Source organism: Penicillium rubens, assembly GCF_028828025.1.
Source record: "Penicillium rubens strain IBT 27055 chromosome Unknown utg000001l_segment0_segment0, whole genome shotgun sequence".
In the NCBI taxonomy this organism is placed as follows: Eukaryota; Fungi; Ascomycota; class Eurotiomycetes; order Eurotiales; family Aspergillaceae; genus Penicillium; species Penicillium rubens.
This window is the reverse complement of record NW_026890599.1, coordinates 5,956,415-5,973,723: the sequence shown is the minus strand read 5'-3', so window position 1 is coordinate 5,973,723 and position 17,309 is coordinate 5,956,415. Positions and strand designations below refer to the sequence as shown.

Sequence of the window (17,309 nt, the reverse complement as noted above, 5' to 3'; positions counted from 1 at the left end):
TCTGACTCCTCGGCGATTTAAGCTAAGGGATTCACATAAGTACAGCCGGACTCTTCGGCTAAACTTCGTCAGCAAATGAAAACAAGAATGTTAAGGATTCAGCCACAGGCACAGGTGCAAATGCGGGGGAATTCATCACGGCTATAGTGGGCGTTGCTTGGCTCGGCCAGGCTAAACCTAAGATCAGGCAGTTCGGAAGCACAGAAAACAAAGGCTATATGGTTGATTTTACCGATTATCTCAATCATCAGAGAAGTCAACATAAGGTCAGAGAAAACGTGACAAATGGGCCGATCCACGGACAGATCAGCGGATGTTTATTTCAACCCAATCTTGGCGAGTCAGTATATTCCTAAGCTCGTGTGGATAGAAAATATCACCATTCAACATTTGAACACCATTTATGCAACCATCTCAACACGATTAATGATCGAGAGCTAGTCTGCTCAAAATATGTCCCAAGAAAACGGCCCCCCGCCGTCTCAAAGTGCAATACGCACTAGTGTGGAAGATTGTATATTTTTCTGTCCGATGTTTTCGACCGAATGATAGGGTTAATCAACTTGGCCTGGTCTCTTCCAACCCTCCTGGCACTTTTCGACAACCCCTAAAAAGGAAAGAACACGTGCCAAGAACATTCGTATACCAGATCACGTGATCCGGACTTGGCAAGGTATTTCTCCGAGGTCCAGGGGATTTCCAGCCCTAGAGGGCGCTGTCCAGGTCCAGTGCCAAGTTACACGGCATCTAAGTGATTAGTTACAGTATGTATAAGAGCAATTAATCGCTAGGCCAAAAGATTATAACACTCGGATTATCGCCGAAGTGGTACATATATTAGGCCCTAGACTCCACTATGTAGCACCGTTATCTGTTGGAGTAAGATACGGCTTTATTCCACTAGATAATAAGAAAAACCAGGGTTCCTGTTTAGGGCCTAGGGAGGGCCATATCCCAGTTTGACATTATCGTATGTTCCGCATACACGACCAGAGCTACTCGGTTTGGGCTTAGGCTAAATTTTGGTCCGTGTGGCGCCCCACAAATAAGCCTCCCATTTGGCTTGTTCAAGGCTTAAGACTTATCTCATCTTCTGGAATATCTGGGACCAGAAGACTGGCAAACTACAAGAGACTTCCGCAGTGTTTGAGGAAGTCTGAGCGTGACCCTATCGGCACCCACTCAAGATTTCACCTCGACTTTCGCAGATGATGAAGTATATCCTCCGAGCTGTCATTCTTGATTTCTCGGCTGTCAATAATGTCGACGTGACATGTATCCAGAGTTTGATGGATATACGCACCCAGCTGGATCGTCGGTCTACGCCTGTTGCTGTGCAGTGGCATTTTGCCAATATCAAGAATCGATGGACTAAGCGTGCGCTAAGTGCGGCAGGCTTTGGCTCTGGGCCATTGCATGATGCGAGCGAGAAGACTCCTGAAAAGGAAGGATCTTCCGATGGGTCCTCAGATATAGAGAAGGGGATGGAAATGTCTGTATCAGCTCAAGCGGCGGATATCTCAATGTTCGAGAGTTCAGCTCGGCCGTTTTTCCATACTGATTTGACGACGGCGTTGCGAAGTGTGGATGTATATTTAGCCGTCGATCCTTCGACTTAAAGGGGAGTATCGAAATATAGCAAAACTGTACTTGTTTCACAGAATAAAATGTGCATTATGATCAATCGTAAACAGTAAACCCATCTTTCAGGTACAAATTGGAAAAACATCACTTAGGTCGCTGACCTCAACGCCAACCGGGAATATCGCAAAAAGAAAACACCGATATGCAATGAAAACACAATCGTAACAAGGCAAATGACCCCGTACTCATCAATGCGTAAGCAGCCAGGTATCGTAAGGAATACCGCGGGGCAGTGTCTTCCCATCCCGGGCCGTCGAGAACAAAACGGGCTCGAAATCACAAGCAGCAGAGTACTGCCGAATCAACTGACGCCAGTAGCACGACTCCGCTGCAGGAGTAAGATACCGATCACGGAAAGTACGCACGGCATTATTAGCAATACGCTCCGCAACGTCGGGGTTATCAATCAGATAATCGATCTTGCGCGAGAGATCAGACCAATCCCGGTCAACCTCGATGTAGTTTGCATCCGGGCCGGACGATACCAGGGCTGCATGATGCGCCTCGCGCCATTCAAGCGCATGGGAGACAACAACGGAACGGCAGTTCAGAAGATACTTCCCACGACCAGAGAAGCTCCGACCCTCTGTGTGTGCGAGGAACATGTACCGGCAGTGGTCTTCGATAGGCAGAAGATTGAAGCGGATATCATTCTGATCGTCCCAGTCGATGATACGCACACTCGCCCAGCTACGACCCAAGGCAGACTTGAGGAGTTTGCTGCGCACGGGCGGGTTTGTTGCCAGACTGCCGCGCCATACGAGCTGCTTTTTCTTCTCCTGGAATTGCAGGCCCGGCACGTATGTACCGTCTGCGGCGGTTTCGCCGTCGTCGATTGCGGCAATGCGACGGCGGACTTCGTGGTACGGTCCGATCTGTACTTCTGGCCAGGCCCAGTAGCCGAAGTCGGGCATTAGCCAGACAGAAGTGTGTGAGTCGCGTTTTGAGTAGGACCAGATAGGGCTTGGGGTGGTTGTGTCTTCTGCGAAGTCTTCTGTGGTGAAGATGAACTCGATGCTGGGTAGGAGGTGGCGGTCTGGGAATGCTGTCAGGGCGCGGTGGAGGGAATTTAGCGTGGCGCGTGCTCGAGATGCTGTGACTGGCATGGGAGCGTAGTCGACAATATACAGCTTAATGGAGTATGTTAAATCAAGTCCTCCTAAGTCCCCAAGGGCGAATGTTTCACTCACCTCTCCTCGATCAATAATTCCCCGCACCATACCATCATCCACTGTTCTGGAATCGAGCTCCTTATAGGTAACAAGCTTATTTTCTCTTAATGCAGACGACTTGTCAATCTCAACGAATAACTTCGGAAAAGCAATGCGGCACTGGTCCTCGGAGAGACCGTGGTTATTCCCATCGCGCTCAACAATAAACTCCCAACCAGCGGAAGAGTTCACGGGAGGGGCACAATACTGCGGTCGTGATTGTGTCTTTATATTAAATTGTGATGAGAGCGAGGGTGAGCCGGTGCCGAAAACGAGGAATGCAAGGATAAACAAGGACACCACGGCCCCGGTGGCCAGGTAGCGGAATGAAGGCCGTTGAGTGAACATTCTTTCTGGAACAATTCCAGTTCTGCCCTCTTGAGTGTCTAAGCCTCAATTTAAATTTCCATCTGGGGTCTCAGCCTAGAAGAGATGAAGATGGTCTGTCGTGGGTTGATGTCACTTTCAGCTCCGATTGTTTCCACGGCAACGCTCATGCGCCCAGTGTCATATGTGGAGGAGATACTGATGGTGCAGGAATAATTCTAATTATAGCCGGTAATTGATGAGGATAGAAAATTGACATATCAGTAGGCTCTGCGGGTGGCCCAATTCATCTACACCGTTAGGTGAACTATATAATGCCGGTCTATCAGGTAGAAATGCAAGCCAAACTGCAACGAAGCGCTTTACCAAAGCGAAAAAGAAACTGCGCACAGTCGAATCTATAGTCCCAACTATATCGGAATATTATGTACATATGAGGGAGAGTGCCACAGAGAGTCGACATATTCAAGGGGTATCTCAACAGGTCATGAAAATGGGAAAACGAAAGAATAAAGTAGAAGGTAAAAGATAGACTGACACCCGTAATATCATAATAGATGGAACAGATGAAGACCCAAACCCGACGCTTGTCCACAGGCATGTCTGCGCGCGACTGGTTGGAAATTCCAGTAAGGGTCATTAGCCGCCATTGGCGGGGGGTCTGGGGCTGTTGCTGTTGAAGTAGCTCTCGTCTATCTTCAAGATCCATTCCACCTTTTGTGCCTCGGTGCGAGTGGCGAAGAGAAAAGTGTTCTGGGTTCCATAGACTGCGAACACATTGGGTCGGCCTTTGGCGGATAGCGAACGGTCGGCTCCAGCTCCTGAGCCGTCTAGTAGTCTTGCGAAGTCGGGCGCATGGTCGACACGCGCATTGCGCAGGTTGATGGCGTTGATCTCGTCTCCCTCTGGGATCGAGTAGATGTGGAGGTACGGCCGGCGAAGCTCCACGAAACGACGCACCCAAACGCTGTTGGTATCATCAGGCGTAAGCACGTACCCCGTTTTTAAGGCGTCGGGGGCTTTGGGGAGAGTTTGGATTGTGGCTGTGAAACGAGGTTTGAGGGAAAGCTTATCAGAGAGGCCGTTGGTATCCGGGTGCTTTATATGCGCCGCTCCGTCCGAAGGGGGTTCGGTGTTGCTCCGGATGAGGATCGCTTCAGTTGGGTCCTGCTTGAGCGACCACAGATCAAGATACTTCCGGAGTAATTTGGACTTGCGCTCATTGAGATCGGCCCCCCGCATTGGAGTTGACCTTCCACTACGAGCCAGGGATGGAACGAGACAGCCCGCGCTAAGAGCGCCTCGGGCAGCATGAAGCTCTGCCACACGCTGCCGGCGCTTGCGGTTGGCAATGTAGTCTCGTACCAGAGAAACTTTTCGAGGAGCCCATGTGTTCAACAGTTCCTCGCCTTTCACATAGTCATTTTGTGTGTTCATGCGCCAGAGATCAGCAGCACGCTTAGCTGAAATGGGCCGAATAACCAACGAGTACATGCGAGTCGTCGAGTGCACAACACGAATCGAATTCCAGAATTGCTTGAACATTGACTGTTGACGGACGTAAGTACGGCCTTGGATCTGGATTGTCTGGTCTGCCTCGAAGACGACCGGGTTCTGTAAACGACTGGATACAAGATCCCACCGGACAGTCACCTGTACCCGGTATTTTTCTGCGGTCACTCGGTCCAGCAAAAGAGATCCATGTAAACTTGAGTCCCACTGGCCCACAATTGTAACATGAGAGGTTCCATCGGCATTTTCCCTGACCGTCGGATCTTGAACAAACTTCAAGGGGACGTCTGGAGTCTGGAAGTCCTGATCTGGGATCTTGCCCCACGGATCGAGGAGACGGACAGAACCAACGCGGATGTTGTTGATATCATCCCAGGGAAGACTCTCCGTCGAGCTATACGTGATGTTGACCGAGATGCGGCGCTGCAATCCTTGGTGAAGCTGGGATGTCCCGGAATCGAGACTGTTGCTATGAACAACCTCCACGGGAAGGTATTCACCAGATTCTGCCATTTCTAGTATTTGAATTCTCGCAAAGACATCGTGACGTTCTTCCGAGTAAAATTCTGATTCGGCGATTCGAGGGGTTGTTCGCTTTTGCGGTAAAGGCTCCGCTGAGTCTCGCATATCATCCCAACTAAGGAGCTTGTCGAGATGAACTGACGTCACACCAGCATAAACACAGACCTTCAATGCAGCTGTCCGTGGACTGGACAGCGGCAAGCTCATGCTGTGCACACTTTCAAATCGAACCGGACCATCCTCAAATCCTCTGATCATCTGAGTTGTAGTTGCGCCTCCCTCCTCTGATATACCTGGAACAAATAACTGTGCATGTACATCAGACCCTTCCCACTCCGCGAACCCGATCATGTCCCGCATGACAACGTTGAATTTCAACGTTGAAGAGGGCGCCTGCGCGGAGGATGGTTCGAGGGAGAGGCGAACGATTCCGACGACGCTCTGGGTATATGGCGAGGTGATCTCAACGGAGAAGTCTTGCACGCGGGTTTCAAACACGGCCGTTAGTGGGATGTCGGCATCACCAATAAGAGAATACTGGGGCGAGCAAGGTTCAGAAAATGGATTGTCAAGTTTGAAGTGTTGGATGTAGTCGGGACGGTCGATGTATTGGTGCAATTGGCGCATGGCTTGAACGCGACGCTGGAGCTTTTCAATCGACCACAAGTGAATCACACACTGCTTGAAGTCGATAACTCGGACACCGACACACGGCTTCTTGGCCTCATCAAGCATGATGTCATCGTCGCCGGAAATTCCATTCAGCACGAGATCGTAAGATGATTCTATGTTGTGGCCATGGTCAACGATGGCAAACTGGAAGACCACATGCTTGTCCATGATATGGCTCATGATCTGTGCCTCTTTCAGAAGAGAGGCATATTGCAGAATCTTCTCAGCCATCCGGACGTAATTTCGCTGGGACCAGTGGCTGTACACTGATCGCGCGATTTCGAGTTCACGTTCATCCAACTTGGCAAAGCCATTTTCGAAAATCTGAGGGACTGGCTTACCCATATCTCGGATGTGGGTTTCAAAGGACTCCTTTTGTTTGCGCAGTTGCTCTTCGAATTCCTCTTTAGCAGTTCGCAGGGCGTCCTCCATTCGCTCTTTCTCGGTACGTAGCTCCGGCGAGTCTGGATCAGACGAAGCCCCCACGGTTTTGAGCTTTTCTTGATACTCTTCCTTACGGCGATCAAGCTGCTTCTGCATATATTGACGAGCCTGGTTGAGTGATGCGACGCCATTGACTTCATCGTCGTCGTTCTGTCGAGGTGTGCTTGGCATGGTTATAGCGGTATCTAAGGAAAAGTTGTCGATGGTCCCATTTGACATGTACTTATCCCTAATGGGGAAGGAGCTGATGGAGTCGGAATCTTCTTCCTCCGGCAGCCCACGCCGTCCAGCTCGAACCTTCTGCACATCCTCCAACAGTGTGTCCAGTTCATCATCAGGTAAACTGGAGATTTGATCTGGACCAACCATAGCACTGACAGCTTCTCTGCGGGCTAAGAACCAGTCCGACTCCCGGCTACGCTGCGAGGGCATGGGTGAATCCGCCCTGGACGAATCGGCATCTACGTCAGATCCTGCCTTGCTAAGATTTCGATCATGGGCTTTGTTTGGAGCTGGCGACCCAAGCTGGCTTGTCGTGACTGAATGGCGGAGTAAGCTCTGCTCGACCCGTTCGGCTCTGGCTTCTTGGGGATGGTTGAATCGGAAAATATGAAAATCGCCAAGGATGATACGGAAACCACTCTTGAGTCGTGTGGGCTTGTCGATCCGCAAGCCATTCACCATGATAGCCGCACCTTCGGCAGGTACAATGGTGACAACATTATCCGCATTCTCGAAAGTGCAGTGCTTCTCAAGGATCTTGGATCCATTCAATCGGATCTCGACTGTTTGACCCTGGTCCATATGACCAACCGTTGTGGTACCGGGCTTAATGTTATAGACCAAACACTCCGCAAGAAGGGGATCGTCGCTAAGATTAACCAAATGGGGCATTTTCTTCGGGGTACTCATGCCAATGAAGCCCTTTTCGATATTAATTCCCAATTCCTCCAAAGCTGCTTCGCGCTCCTTGTGGATAAGTTCTGTATTTTGCAGCTTCTCTTCCCAAGTCTGGTTGAGATCTTTGTAGAGCTTCTCACTTTGGTTGAGTTGTTCGACAATCTCTGCCTTGCTGACCTGAGTGACACTTCCGTCTGGCTGCTGGATGGAGACCATCTGTTTCTCCAGCGGTGTATCCGGGGGATAGTACTCCTGGGGAACAGCACCTGCCACGGCGCCAGCTGCTCCCGGCGGTACTCCCCCTCCAAGTTTTGATCGGAGTTGTGCCAGTTCCTCCTTGAGTTCACGAATCATACGTGCATTCGGATCTTCGTTCACAACAGCATGGTTCTTAATTCGTTTCGCCGAGTCGGCGTATCGCAGAGTACCAAGAGTCTCGTCGAAGTTGATATCTGCAGGAGAAATTGCTGCAATCATGGAGGTCATGGAATTTCCACCCAGAGAATCCTTCAGCAACCATGTTAGAATCGAATCACGATACGGTACCATGGATGCATTCTTCTTCTTGCTGGCAGGGGTCTTGCCAGCAGAGACATCCGCGAGCGCAGCAATGACGCGACCAAGCGTCGACAATGAGCGATTGATCTCTGCACCCTCCTTCAATCGCGCGCCCGTGGCTCCAGTCGAGTTAGCTCTTTCTGAACCAGCCAAATCAACCAAACTGATTTTCGACACCTTCTCAGTATCCATCGAAGTCTCTTTGTCGTGTCTCTTTTGTGTCAGAGTCAAGGTGAAAACGGCATGTGATCGACTGGACGTTTCGTTCATGTTCGTCGCGGCAACCGTTCGGGCTTTGTTACCCTCGTCCATCAGGTTCTCGATTTCTTCGAAGGATCCGACGACAAGCTTGGCCAGATCCTCGACATAAGGACCCGTTGAAGGATGTTCACGGACTTTCAGATTGCCTTTATTTGACGGGTTGAGCAAATCGCGTACCCGCTCGTTGTAGATCTCGAGGTATGACACCTCGACGGTGCAATTTAAAGAGTTGTCCGTCTGGATGGATCTGATGCGCTCGAACATCGACTGGCAAATCCGTGGAATCACACCGTATTCTTTGCCGTAACCCATCATGGAGTATGATTTTCCCGAACCTGTCTGGCCATAGGCGAAGATACAATTGTTGTAACCCCCAAAGGCATTGTCCAGAAGCGGAGAACCCAGATCGTCGAAGAGGTCATTCTGGTCGGCGAAGTTTGACGAATTCTTGTCGAATGACCAATATGATCGGTCAAAGGCGAAGACCTTGTTCCCTTCAACGGCGCCCTTTCCACCCTTCCGTGATTTGTCCTCTGCGCCGGGTGGAGGAGTGAGCACGGTCTGGGAGCCTTTCATTGACACGATACATTTTGCGCCTCGCTCGATCTCTGTACAAAGACAGTCTAGTTAGCCTGAGGTCCAAATGAGAACCCCTCCCTCGATATCGACTCACCTCGACTGTTGAAAGGCCGCACTCGCACCACCACCTTAATATTTCCACCGCCGCCTGGAGCCATCTTTTCTCTCTAGCCCATGCACGGGAGATGTTCGTCAACAATGGATGCGTATGGAAGCCGGAGTCCTGACGTGGGATGCAAGTGGTGACAGGGGTACACCGATGCGCGAACTCCGCGAGGAGCGCGGCTTGAAAGTCTGTCGCAGGGGAATGAGCGCAGGGTTGGGTATAGCTAAATCCCTTTTAATCGTCTGGGAGCAGTGTGTAGTGAGATTCGAAACCGTGGATGTCAACAAAGACGTCATGTATCCGTCCAATATTGATGTTGCGCGTTTGTGACTTTTTTTTAAGCGGGGGGTTGTTGATGTGCGGGGAGCCTGGATCTTGTCGCGTTGGAAGTTGGCCACCGAGGAAAAACAGCCGCGCAGTCCGTTCTCTCGAGGCACCAAGCAAAGCAAAAGCGATTGTGGTCGAGTCAACAACGATGCGGAAGAGCCACTTGTGTCCGGCCGGGGAGCGGGTGATGCTGAGTCAGCGCTCCAGGAACCCGCCCCTGGCTCCTGGGCATCTACTCCGTACATACTACGTACATCGATGTTCGTAGCCTTGGAGGCTAGACGCCTTTAGAAATCCCGGACAATCCAGATGCCGTCTGCCATAGTCTCAAGCTTCCAGCCCAATGTTGACAACGTCTAATCTTTTGTGGTTTGTTCTTTCAATGTTCTGAGTTTACTTTGGCCCCTATGAGTAGCTCATGTGGGATAAGTGCCTTACCTCATAATGATTACGGTACCTACATATATGTATGTGCATAGATGTGGGCAAAAGTAGAGTTACGAAGAGTCCCAGGGCATATTTCTTCTAACTTCTCTTCTACATGTAAATGTGAGCTCATTGAGATGCTTGCCTATCCTTCCTTACTTGGTCAATCTTGTCAGGAATTCTGCACCTGAATTCCCGCATTGATCGTTTCACTACAAGATGGGTAGTATATACTCCATGTTTTCTGATGAGGAGGAAACTGATGAGGTACTCAATAACCACACCGAGAAACTCAACAAGCTGTCATCATGGTACGAGGAATTGGACAGTAAAATCAAAGCCATTGATATGAGAATATCTCTGGGCAACAATACACAAAGCACCACAGATGTCCAGACTCTTCTAAAAAACGTTGATGGTGCTAGCGCAGAGAGTGAGCGCTTGCGTGCTGATATTAAAGCTCTTTCTACGCTGATCGATCAGAATACCGCAGAGATCGCCCACTGGAAAGGAGAAATTGGAGATCTACCGGCCAAGTTTCATGGTATCCTCGGTGCAGAGGTCAATACTATGAACGCAAAGTACCAGGCCCTTTCTACGAGAGTTGACAATGGTTTCAACAACAGCCCACCAGCTATCAACCGGGGGCTTGCTATTGGGCTACCTCTTGGCCTCGGCATCCCTCTAACTGTAGCTGTGGTTTTCTTGTGTGCCATGTGGATTCGTCGCAAGTATGATTTTCGCCGACTCCCGCCTAATAGAAACAACTAACGTGCCTTATTCTACTAGATATCCATATGTACCGCAACACATGAACAAGGAGGAAGCTGAAAACTACATCAAAATACACAACGCGACCCGGCCAAGTAAGATCTCCGCGAACTCGATTTACCTAGAGTTCTGTATTGACTAACCGACTTGTTATCAGAAACTCTCACTGAGAAACTCTGCGATCTTTTTGAAGCCCTTGGTTTCAAAAAGAGCCAGGGTATTCCGGAGGTCTATGTTATGGAGAACACACCCACAAAGTGACACTATCACAATGATATTGGGCTCAGAATGAAAGGTATCAGTACGTGCGTTGGTCACGAAGATATAGGATAATGCTTGGTGTGGATGACTTTTTGCTTGGTTATTTGGTTATCTAGCTAGATCTCATTTAGTAGGATAATAAACGATGGCTTCTCGCATCAAAGCACTATGCTTCCGTTCTTGATATATCTCCTCTTATGCTTTGGAACTTTTGAATTTTCTATGGAAAAATAACATAACCTATCCATGGATACTAGCTATGTACCTAAACTTAGTTCCGTTCAAGTGTCGAAGCTAATCAAAAAACGCGGGTCACAACGTTATATCTACGCGGCCTTGTCTCTATACTTTTAAATGTGATATCATCGATTCTCTTATTTTTCTTCAGTTCTTCTTATTCTTCGTACTAGAACTACTCACAGGTTAAATCAAAGTACTCGTATATTTTTCATCCTAGAATTTCCAAAAGCCTTCCCACAAATCCCAGAAAATGGCAAACGTGGGCCTAGGTGTTGGCCTTGCCGTGGGGCTAGGAATCCCTCTCTCCCTCCTGGTGATACTATTTGCTGTGACCTACGGCCGTCGCAAGTAAGTATCTGAACTACTCTTTTTCGTCGAGCTTACTGACAATAGCTCTCTTTCTAGACATCCAAAACTACCTGCGCCTAATCTCTCCGGAAAATCGACTACAGACAACTGGCTCGATCTATACCACGCAACCCGTCCACGTATCAGCCACCCTCCCAAGCCGCTTGTATAAATTGTTGCTGACAAAAGCCTTGCAGGTTCCCTTACTGAGAAGATCTGCAGTATTTTAGAGGGGATGGGGCTGGTCAGGAAGCCAGTGATCCAGGAGGCCTATGTGATGGAGAACGGGACTAAAGTCTCGAAGTAATACTCCAGTCGCAAGAGTTGGACATTGCTGAATAAGAATAACAGGACAAGCACCTGGCAGGTATGGAGTATATGGAGTACGCGTAGGCAACCTTTGGCGTTTTGACAAAATTTGGGGCGGATGGGTCTTCGCTTTTGATGTAGCAACTAGCTTACTATTGGTACTCTTGCTATTGTCGACTTTACTGGTATACATCATAAGCGCGTTGGTGCTCTATATTGATCGTGCGCCAGCAAGCAAATAGTTCCTACTCGTGCTTTGACGTTCGGTGCTCTGTGCAGTATTTACCCGAAACTGGCGTAGATTGTATCAGATAATCTGACCACTTGAATCGCCCAGGTGAGGTCAAAGTCTCAGAATGATAGGGCGGCCAGACTTTGGTGTACTCTCTATACAAGGGGCTCTTTAAGATTTGCTATGGCTAGTATTACATTTGGGGGGGGGGGGGGGGGGGGTTTCTGAGATGCTACGGTAGAGGCTTTGCCAATTTGCGAGGTAAGTATAGATTTCATTGCTTGTTGTGGTAAGTGACTACGATATATATTTTCAGGAATGCAGGTTGCTACGGTACCAACGCCACAAATATCGGTCAAAATCGGACAAAAAAGATACCGAACAAAGAATTTACCATTCAATACATGAGCATAATTTACCTGTGGAAATCTTTGCAAATAGAAAGTCGAAGTTGAAGGTCCAAAGTCAAGCGGTCAAGCTTCTCACACGTGGGTGTCATGGTCCGGAGATCGGACCCATCTGCCCCTGCGAATCGGGATTATTGCCTGTGCTGAATGGCCCATGGGAGCTACTAAAATTGACTAGAATGCACGTGGAGATCAACAGTATAGAGGTATATAAAACATATGTCATTCTCTTTATTGAATTGTCTGGTGCGCTCGAGATGAGGCGATTTCTGGGGACATATATCCGAGCACAGCAATACGAGGTGGGGATATTTGGACCGGATAGAAACCTACGGTGAGGAGAATTTCGACCGCCAGTTTGGAAGTTCAATAATAGTAACAGTCCACTCTAACAACGGTCTCCGTATATTGCACAGCATGTACGTGTACGGAGTACTCCGTACCTATATTGTACGCTATAGATACGAACTCAGTTAATTGGATTGCGTCATGAGCTTGGCTGGAACAAACACTTCGATGCGCCAAGCGAGTACTCGCGTTTCTCCGTGAAAATTTGGTAGTTCTCAGACCTTCCCAATTCGCGCCAGATGGGCGGCCTTGTGTGTCAAATAACGCCGTCACTCCCGCCTGGATTACAATGTTGCCGCCCGGGGAGATGATTCCATTGCCTACCCAAGGAAATCTCATCACAATTTCGTGAGGACCATAAGTGCCGAGAATGACGGTACTAGAACAAGCCCTGTCTTTCGTGAAGCTCTTTCCCCCCCGGAGTACATTGCGCACGAGCTTTGAAGCAAAGGGTCATAGATAAGATGGGACATTAAGTGGAGGAGTCTTCCCCAAATAGGGCACACGGCCGAGGTACGCGGTGTTTATTGTAGGAAAAAAGCAAAGAAAAACAGAGCACATCCTTTTGGGTATCAAAAGCGATAATCATAAGCTGAAGGCAAGCTGACGAGAAAGGGCCAAAAAAGAAAGGAGGCGATTATTAAAATGAGGCGAGTGATAGCGAGGGCAGACATGCAGACGCAGCTGAAAGTGGCATGATTCAATGTTTATTGGCTTTCAATAGTAAGGTAGGATCTAAAGAGAGTAAATTAATACACAGGTAGATAGCCATATAGTTAAGTTATGTATATATAACCAAATGAAGTTCCAAGAGATATAAGGAAGGTATACTCCGTACAGGCTAAACTGCGTCATCGTCTCGGGTCGCACATGACGAGAGCTCGGGACCACCGGATTTGTTTTTTATTACTGTATGGTCATGTAGATACCATTGGGGGCCATTTGGGCGACTATGGAGACCGATGAGCCAGTAATGATGTGTATTGCAATGTAATTTGGTGTAATACCGCAGAAAAGGCGGACTCAGCAGCGGGGAGCAAGGCGGTCGCTCAGTCGGCAGCCAGTCAATCTCCTACAAAACTGCCCCATCCGCCCTTTTTCCTCGCCTTTCTTCCCTCTGCCTCTTCTCGTTGGTTGCCCGCCCTCTCCAGTTCATCCTCCAATCGCACAGTATCATCTCCCCCCTTTTTACATCATTATTGGTGAAACCCTGCCTTGCATAAGGTCATTCCTTCTCTATTGGTATATCCATTCAAACTGGGGTAAGTTATATACAATTTTTGCTGGGAATATTGCTATGGTACTGCAATTGTATGCTCTTTTCGCTGCTTTTCTTTGTTTGAATTGGACCCTTTTCATCTCTGCATTCTGCTCCATGTTCGGCGGTAAACACATGTTTGCAATTCACTTTTTATTCCCATTTGATTTGAAAACTACAATTATATCCCCTATGTACCCTTCCTGTACTGCCTGATTGCCTTACTGCCACTTCTATACTTGCGGAACCGCCCGGCTTGACATCAGTGGCTCCGGTTGCGCACAGAACCACCGCCTTCGCTCTCGTTGGCACGATTCCCTCGATCTCCCCCCCTCCCCTCTGGTCAAATCATCTTCTACCCTGGGATCCCTTGATTGCTTGGGATTGGAAAGTCACCCTCAACCCGGAGATTATCCTTTCTATGCTTTCTGCCGTGCCTATTAAGGTAATCGCTAAGCTCCAATCCCACGTTGCGCGCGCTTTTGCTTATCTCGTGGCAAAACAACGCGTGCTAAACCAAAACACACTGCCTCATTTTCACTGCAATTTACCCTTGTTATTCCGTCTATCATTGGCTCTTTCTATTTTACCTATGCGCTCTATCGCGTTTCATGTTTCTTTTCGTCCAATCTCCACGCGTCCCTAGCATTTATCTCTTCCCTCGTGGGTATTCAGTTGGATCTAACATATGTCATATAGTCGCGCAAAGTGATTCGTCCCTTGGCTTTGGCCAGTTTTAACTATCAAAGTCCTTGCTTTGTCTGCTCTGCAGAATCCGATCAACAAGGTAAGCCCCAGCTGCAGCTCAAACTCCCGCCTTGCCAACGCATACATTCTCCCCTCTCAACCATGACCGGTCTAACCCGCCCCGGATTCCCAAACCCCTCCACTTGACAACTCTGTATTGACAGCGCATTGGTTGTTCATTCATCGCGATAATTGGCTAGGATGTTAAAATGCTAATTCTGGCCCATAGTGTCGGTGCGTGGAGCCTAAGAGAGGCGCATTCTTACATCAACGCCCAGGCGTTCATCTGTCGCAAGTCGAGGCTGTTAGCACCGCCCGAATTCTACGCTGCGCGTGGCAGAGAAAGTCTCAGAATTGCGTGAATGAGGTAGCCTGCCGACCGTGCTTGAAATACACTGCGGAGTCTCCACACCTGCCATCATCAGGTCTGTTCTGACTTGACAACGCATCAAGCCGACATCTAGTTGACCCCCCGGCACCGCTGCATCACAGCCCAACCACGTTACACCCGACAGTGGGCGTAAACAATCTTGCACAAAAGAGCCAAAACCCTCCGCCAGCCATTCGAGATTATTCTCGACACACAAGAGGTCGACTCGAGAGTTTTATTGACGAAACACAAAACAATATTGGTCACTCAGAACGCGACTGCAATTTTAAGGTACGTGCCTGGTTCCGGTTGTGTTCCTTTCCCCATACCCCCACCACCCCGCCAATCCAGTGACCGCTCGGCGATGCGCTCTGCTGACGCGACACCCGGAGCCTGCAGACTATTCGTCGAATCATCGGTCGCCTACCCCAGTACTTGTGGTGACTCTTGTCCCTCATTGCGCGCGCTCTGCGATATCGGTTTATTACATCTACCAAACAGACGTCGCCATCAACTTTGACATATTTGGACCTACCACCCTAAAGCCATCATTGGGTTCTGATTGGTGACCTCAATAGATTAAGCCGACATTTCAGATCGATCCACTGAATCGGCGCGGCGCCCAATAGTGTGACAAGACCCACTATCCCAACTCGCCAGTATGGAATATCCTCCTCAATATCAACAGACCCATGGGCAACATCCACATGCCCCCTCTCACATCCCTGGTCCTTATCAGACCGGGCCACCGAACGCCGGTGCTCCTGTTGGGTCGATGGCCTCGCCCACCAACGCCCAGGCACCCATCCAACCTCACTCCACCCATCAGTCCTCTCCTATCGTTCCATCCCAACCCCATTATCAACAAGCACAGAATGGACCCGGATCTGTTCACCAACAAATGAACTTTCCCCAAAGCTATGGTGTCCCCGCGCCCATGGCCCAGGGCTACGGCATCTCGCCGACGCAGGCTGCCGCGATGGCCACTGCAGCTGCGTCTGGTCAGTTCTACCCCCTTCACCAGGACTCTATGACCGGGCAGATGCCTCAGGGTTCGCGAGCCTCACCGCGCATGGCGAGCATGCAAATGAAGCAGGACCGTGACCCCCGGTCGCCGTCGCAGATGCAAAATCAGATGCCTCCGATGGGATCGCAGGTTCAGATGCCGCCAAACCAGCAACTTACCCAGCGTCGCATGAGCCATGTCGGCAGCCCCAACGTCCAGACTGCACAGCCTGTCATGAGCCACGTCGGCCGGGCCCCTATCGCCGCCCCACTTCCCCAGGCCCCCGTACAACAGAACCAGTCCTCACCCGACATGGTACCTGGTGGCAACCAAGAAGAGTCGCCACTGTACGTGAACGCCAAGCAGTTCCACAGGATTCTCAAGCGCCGCGTAGCGCGACAGAAGCTGGAGGAGCAGCTACGATTGACATCGAAGGGTCGCAAACCTTACCTGCATGAGTCACGCCATAATCACGCCATGCGAAGACCGCGTGGACCCGGTGGACGTTTCCTGACTGCAGATGAAGTGGCCGCCATGGAGAAACGAGAAGAGGTAACAGGCCAGCCTGTTACCTTCGAGGACCTTAGCAAGCCATTGCCAACTGAAAATGGTGCTGGGCAGAAGCGTAAGTCAAGTGAAGTTCAAGGCGATGGCTCGAACTCTTCCAAGAAAACGAAGGTCAATGCCAACGCCGATGGAAGCGAGGGGGACTCTGCCTCGCCCTCGGATGAAGATGGCTAGTCGCCCTCATTTCTATCGTTTCCACCCACGGACTGTGTAAAAGCTACACCACGTCCTGCTGAGGTGGCTGCGGTATTGAACTTTCTTTGTTTTCTTTTGTCGTCACGGCTTTATGGATGGATGTCTTGGACCTTTTCTCTAGCGAGCGATGTGTATGGATCCCCCCTTTCTATGCTCTATGCCCCATTTGATGTGCTTTTGTCTGATATGCTTTTGTCTCATGTGTTTTCGTCTGATGTGCCTTTTGTTTTGATTTATCTTACCCCCATTTGCCCGTGATGTCTGTTTATATTTGCTATGCTGGGACGATTTATTTCTTCTTCATTCCCCCTCTTGCCTATTTTTTTATCCTCGATCCTCTTCCTCAATGGTGTTCCCTAGTTTATGGGGGATACCTTGTACAAGAATGACCGTTTCAAGCATCTACACTTTCACACCGTTGGAAGTGATAAGACTGGAGATATAGCATGCTCTGCTTCACTCTGCTCGAAATTGTTTTGCCTGCCGGCCCTCATATTCCATGTAGGGTCTTGAAGGGCATCACATGGTTCTCATAATTTTCGGCAGATAGCAAATTGGCTAAATATTCTTCACCCGGATGTGCTACCTCCATCTTTCTGTCCCCATGCTTATATCCACTTTCATGTTTCTATTATGAATATTCTTCTGGCAATTCCTTCTTCTCCTATTACATCCCCATTTCCTACTTTTCTTTCATTCTACCTCGGTGTCTCGTGTTGCGGGTTTATGGGTCTTCGGCTGGGATTTTTAGAGAGGGTCTC

The 17,309-nt window shown here is 49.4% G+C and overlaps 6 protein-coding genes across 6 annotated transcripts; 4 read left to right on the top strand and 2 right to left on the bottom strand.

The window, feature by feature from the left end:
• Positions 1–1,208: 1,208 nt before the first annotated feature.
• Positions 1,209–1,619, top strand: N7525_002291 (sodium-independent anion transporter; the record flags this gene model as incomplete). The annotated part of the gene is made up of 1 exon (XM_061212252.1): positions 1,209–1,619. One exon carries the CDS (start codon positions 1,209–1,211, stop codon positions 1,617–1,619), a length of 411 nt encoding a protein of 136 aa, XP_061071478.1.
• Positions 1,620–1,832: 213 nt separating this feature from the next.
• On the bottom strand, positions 1,833–3,203 carry N7525_002290 (uncharacterized protein; the record flags this gene model as incomplete). The annotated part of the gene is made up of 1 exon (XM_061212251.1): positions 1,833–3,203. One exon carries the CDS (start codon positions 3,201–3,203, stop codon positions 1,833–1,835), a length of 1,371 nt encoding a protein of 456 aa, XP_061071477.1.
• Positions 3,204–3,821: 618 nt separating this feature from the next.
• N7525_002289 (kinesin-3 motor protein uncA) lies at positions 3,822–8,788 on the bottom strand (the record flags this gene model as incomplete). Its single annotated transcript, XM_002557005.2, has 2 exons — positions 3,822–8,659; positions 8,725–8,788. 2 exons carry the CDS (start codon positions 8,786–8,788, stop codon positions 3,822–3,824), a joined length of 4,902 nt encoding a protein of 1,633 aa, XP_002557051.2.
• A 920-nt stretch (positions 8,789–9,708) lies between these two features.
• On the top strand, positions 9,709–10,521 carry N7525_002288 (uncharacterized protein; the record flags this gene model as incomplete). The annotated part of the gene is made up of 3 exons (XM_002557007.2): positions 9,709–10,220; positions 10,279–10,355; positions 10,418–10,521. 3 exons carry the CDS (start codon positions 9,709–9,711, stop codon positions 10,519–10,521), a joined length of 693 nt encoding a protein of 230 aa, XP_002557053.2.
• A 490-nt stretch (positions 10,522–11,011) lies between these two features.
• N7525_002287 (uncharacterized protein) lies at positions 11,012–11,416 on the top strand (the record flags this gene model as incomplete). Its single annotated transcript, XM_061212250.1, has 3 exons — positions 11,012–11,109; positions 11,167–11,249; positions 11,307–11,416. 3 exons carry the CDS (start codon positions 11,012–11,014, stop codon positions 11,414–11,416), a joined length of 291 nt encoding a protein of 96 aa, XP_061071476.1.
• A 4,025-nt stretch (positions 11,417–15,441) lies between these two features.
• On the top strand, positions 15,442–16,527 carry hapB (CCAAT-binding transcription factor subunit HAPB; the record flags this gene model as incomplete). The annotated part of the gene is made up of 1 exon (XM_002557008.1): positions 15,442–16,527. The coding sequence occupies one exon, from the start codon at positions 15,442–15,444 to the stop codon at positions 16,525–16,527; it is 1,086 nt and encodes a 361-aa protein (XP_002557054.1).
• Positions 16,528–17,309: the final 782 nt, after the last annotated feature.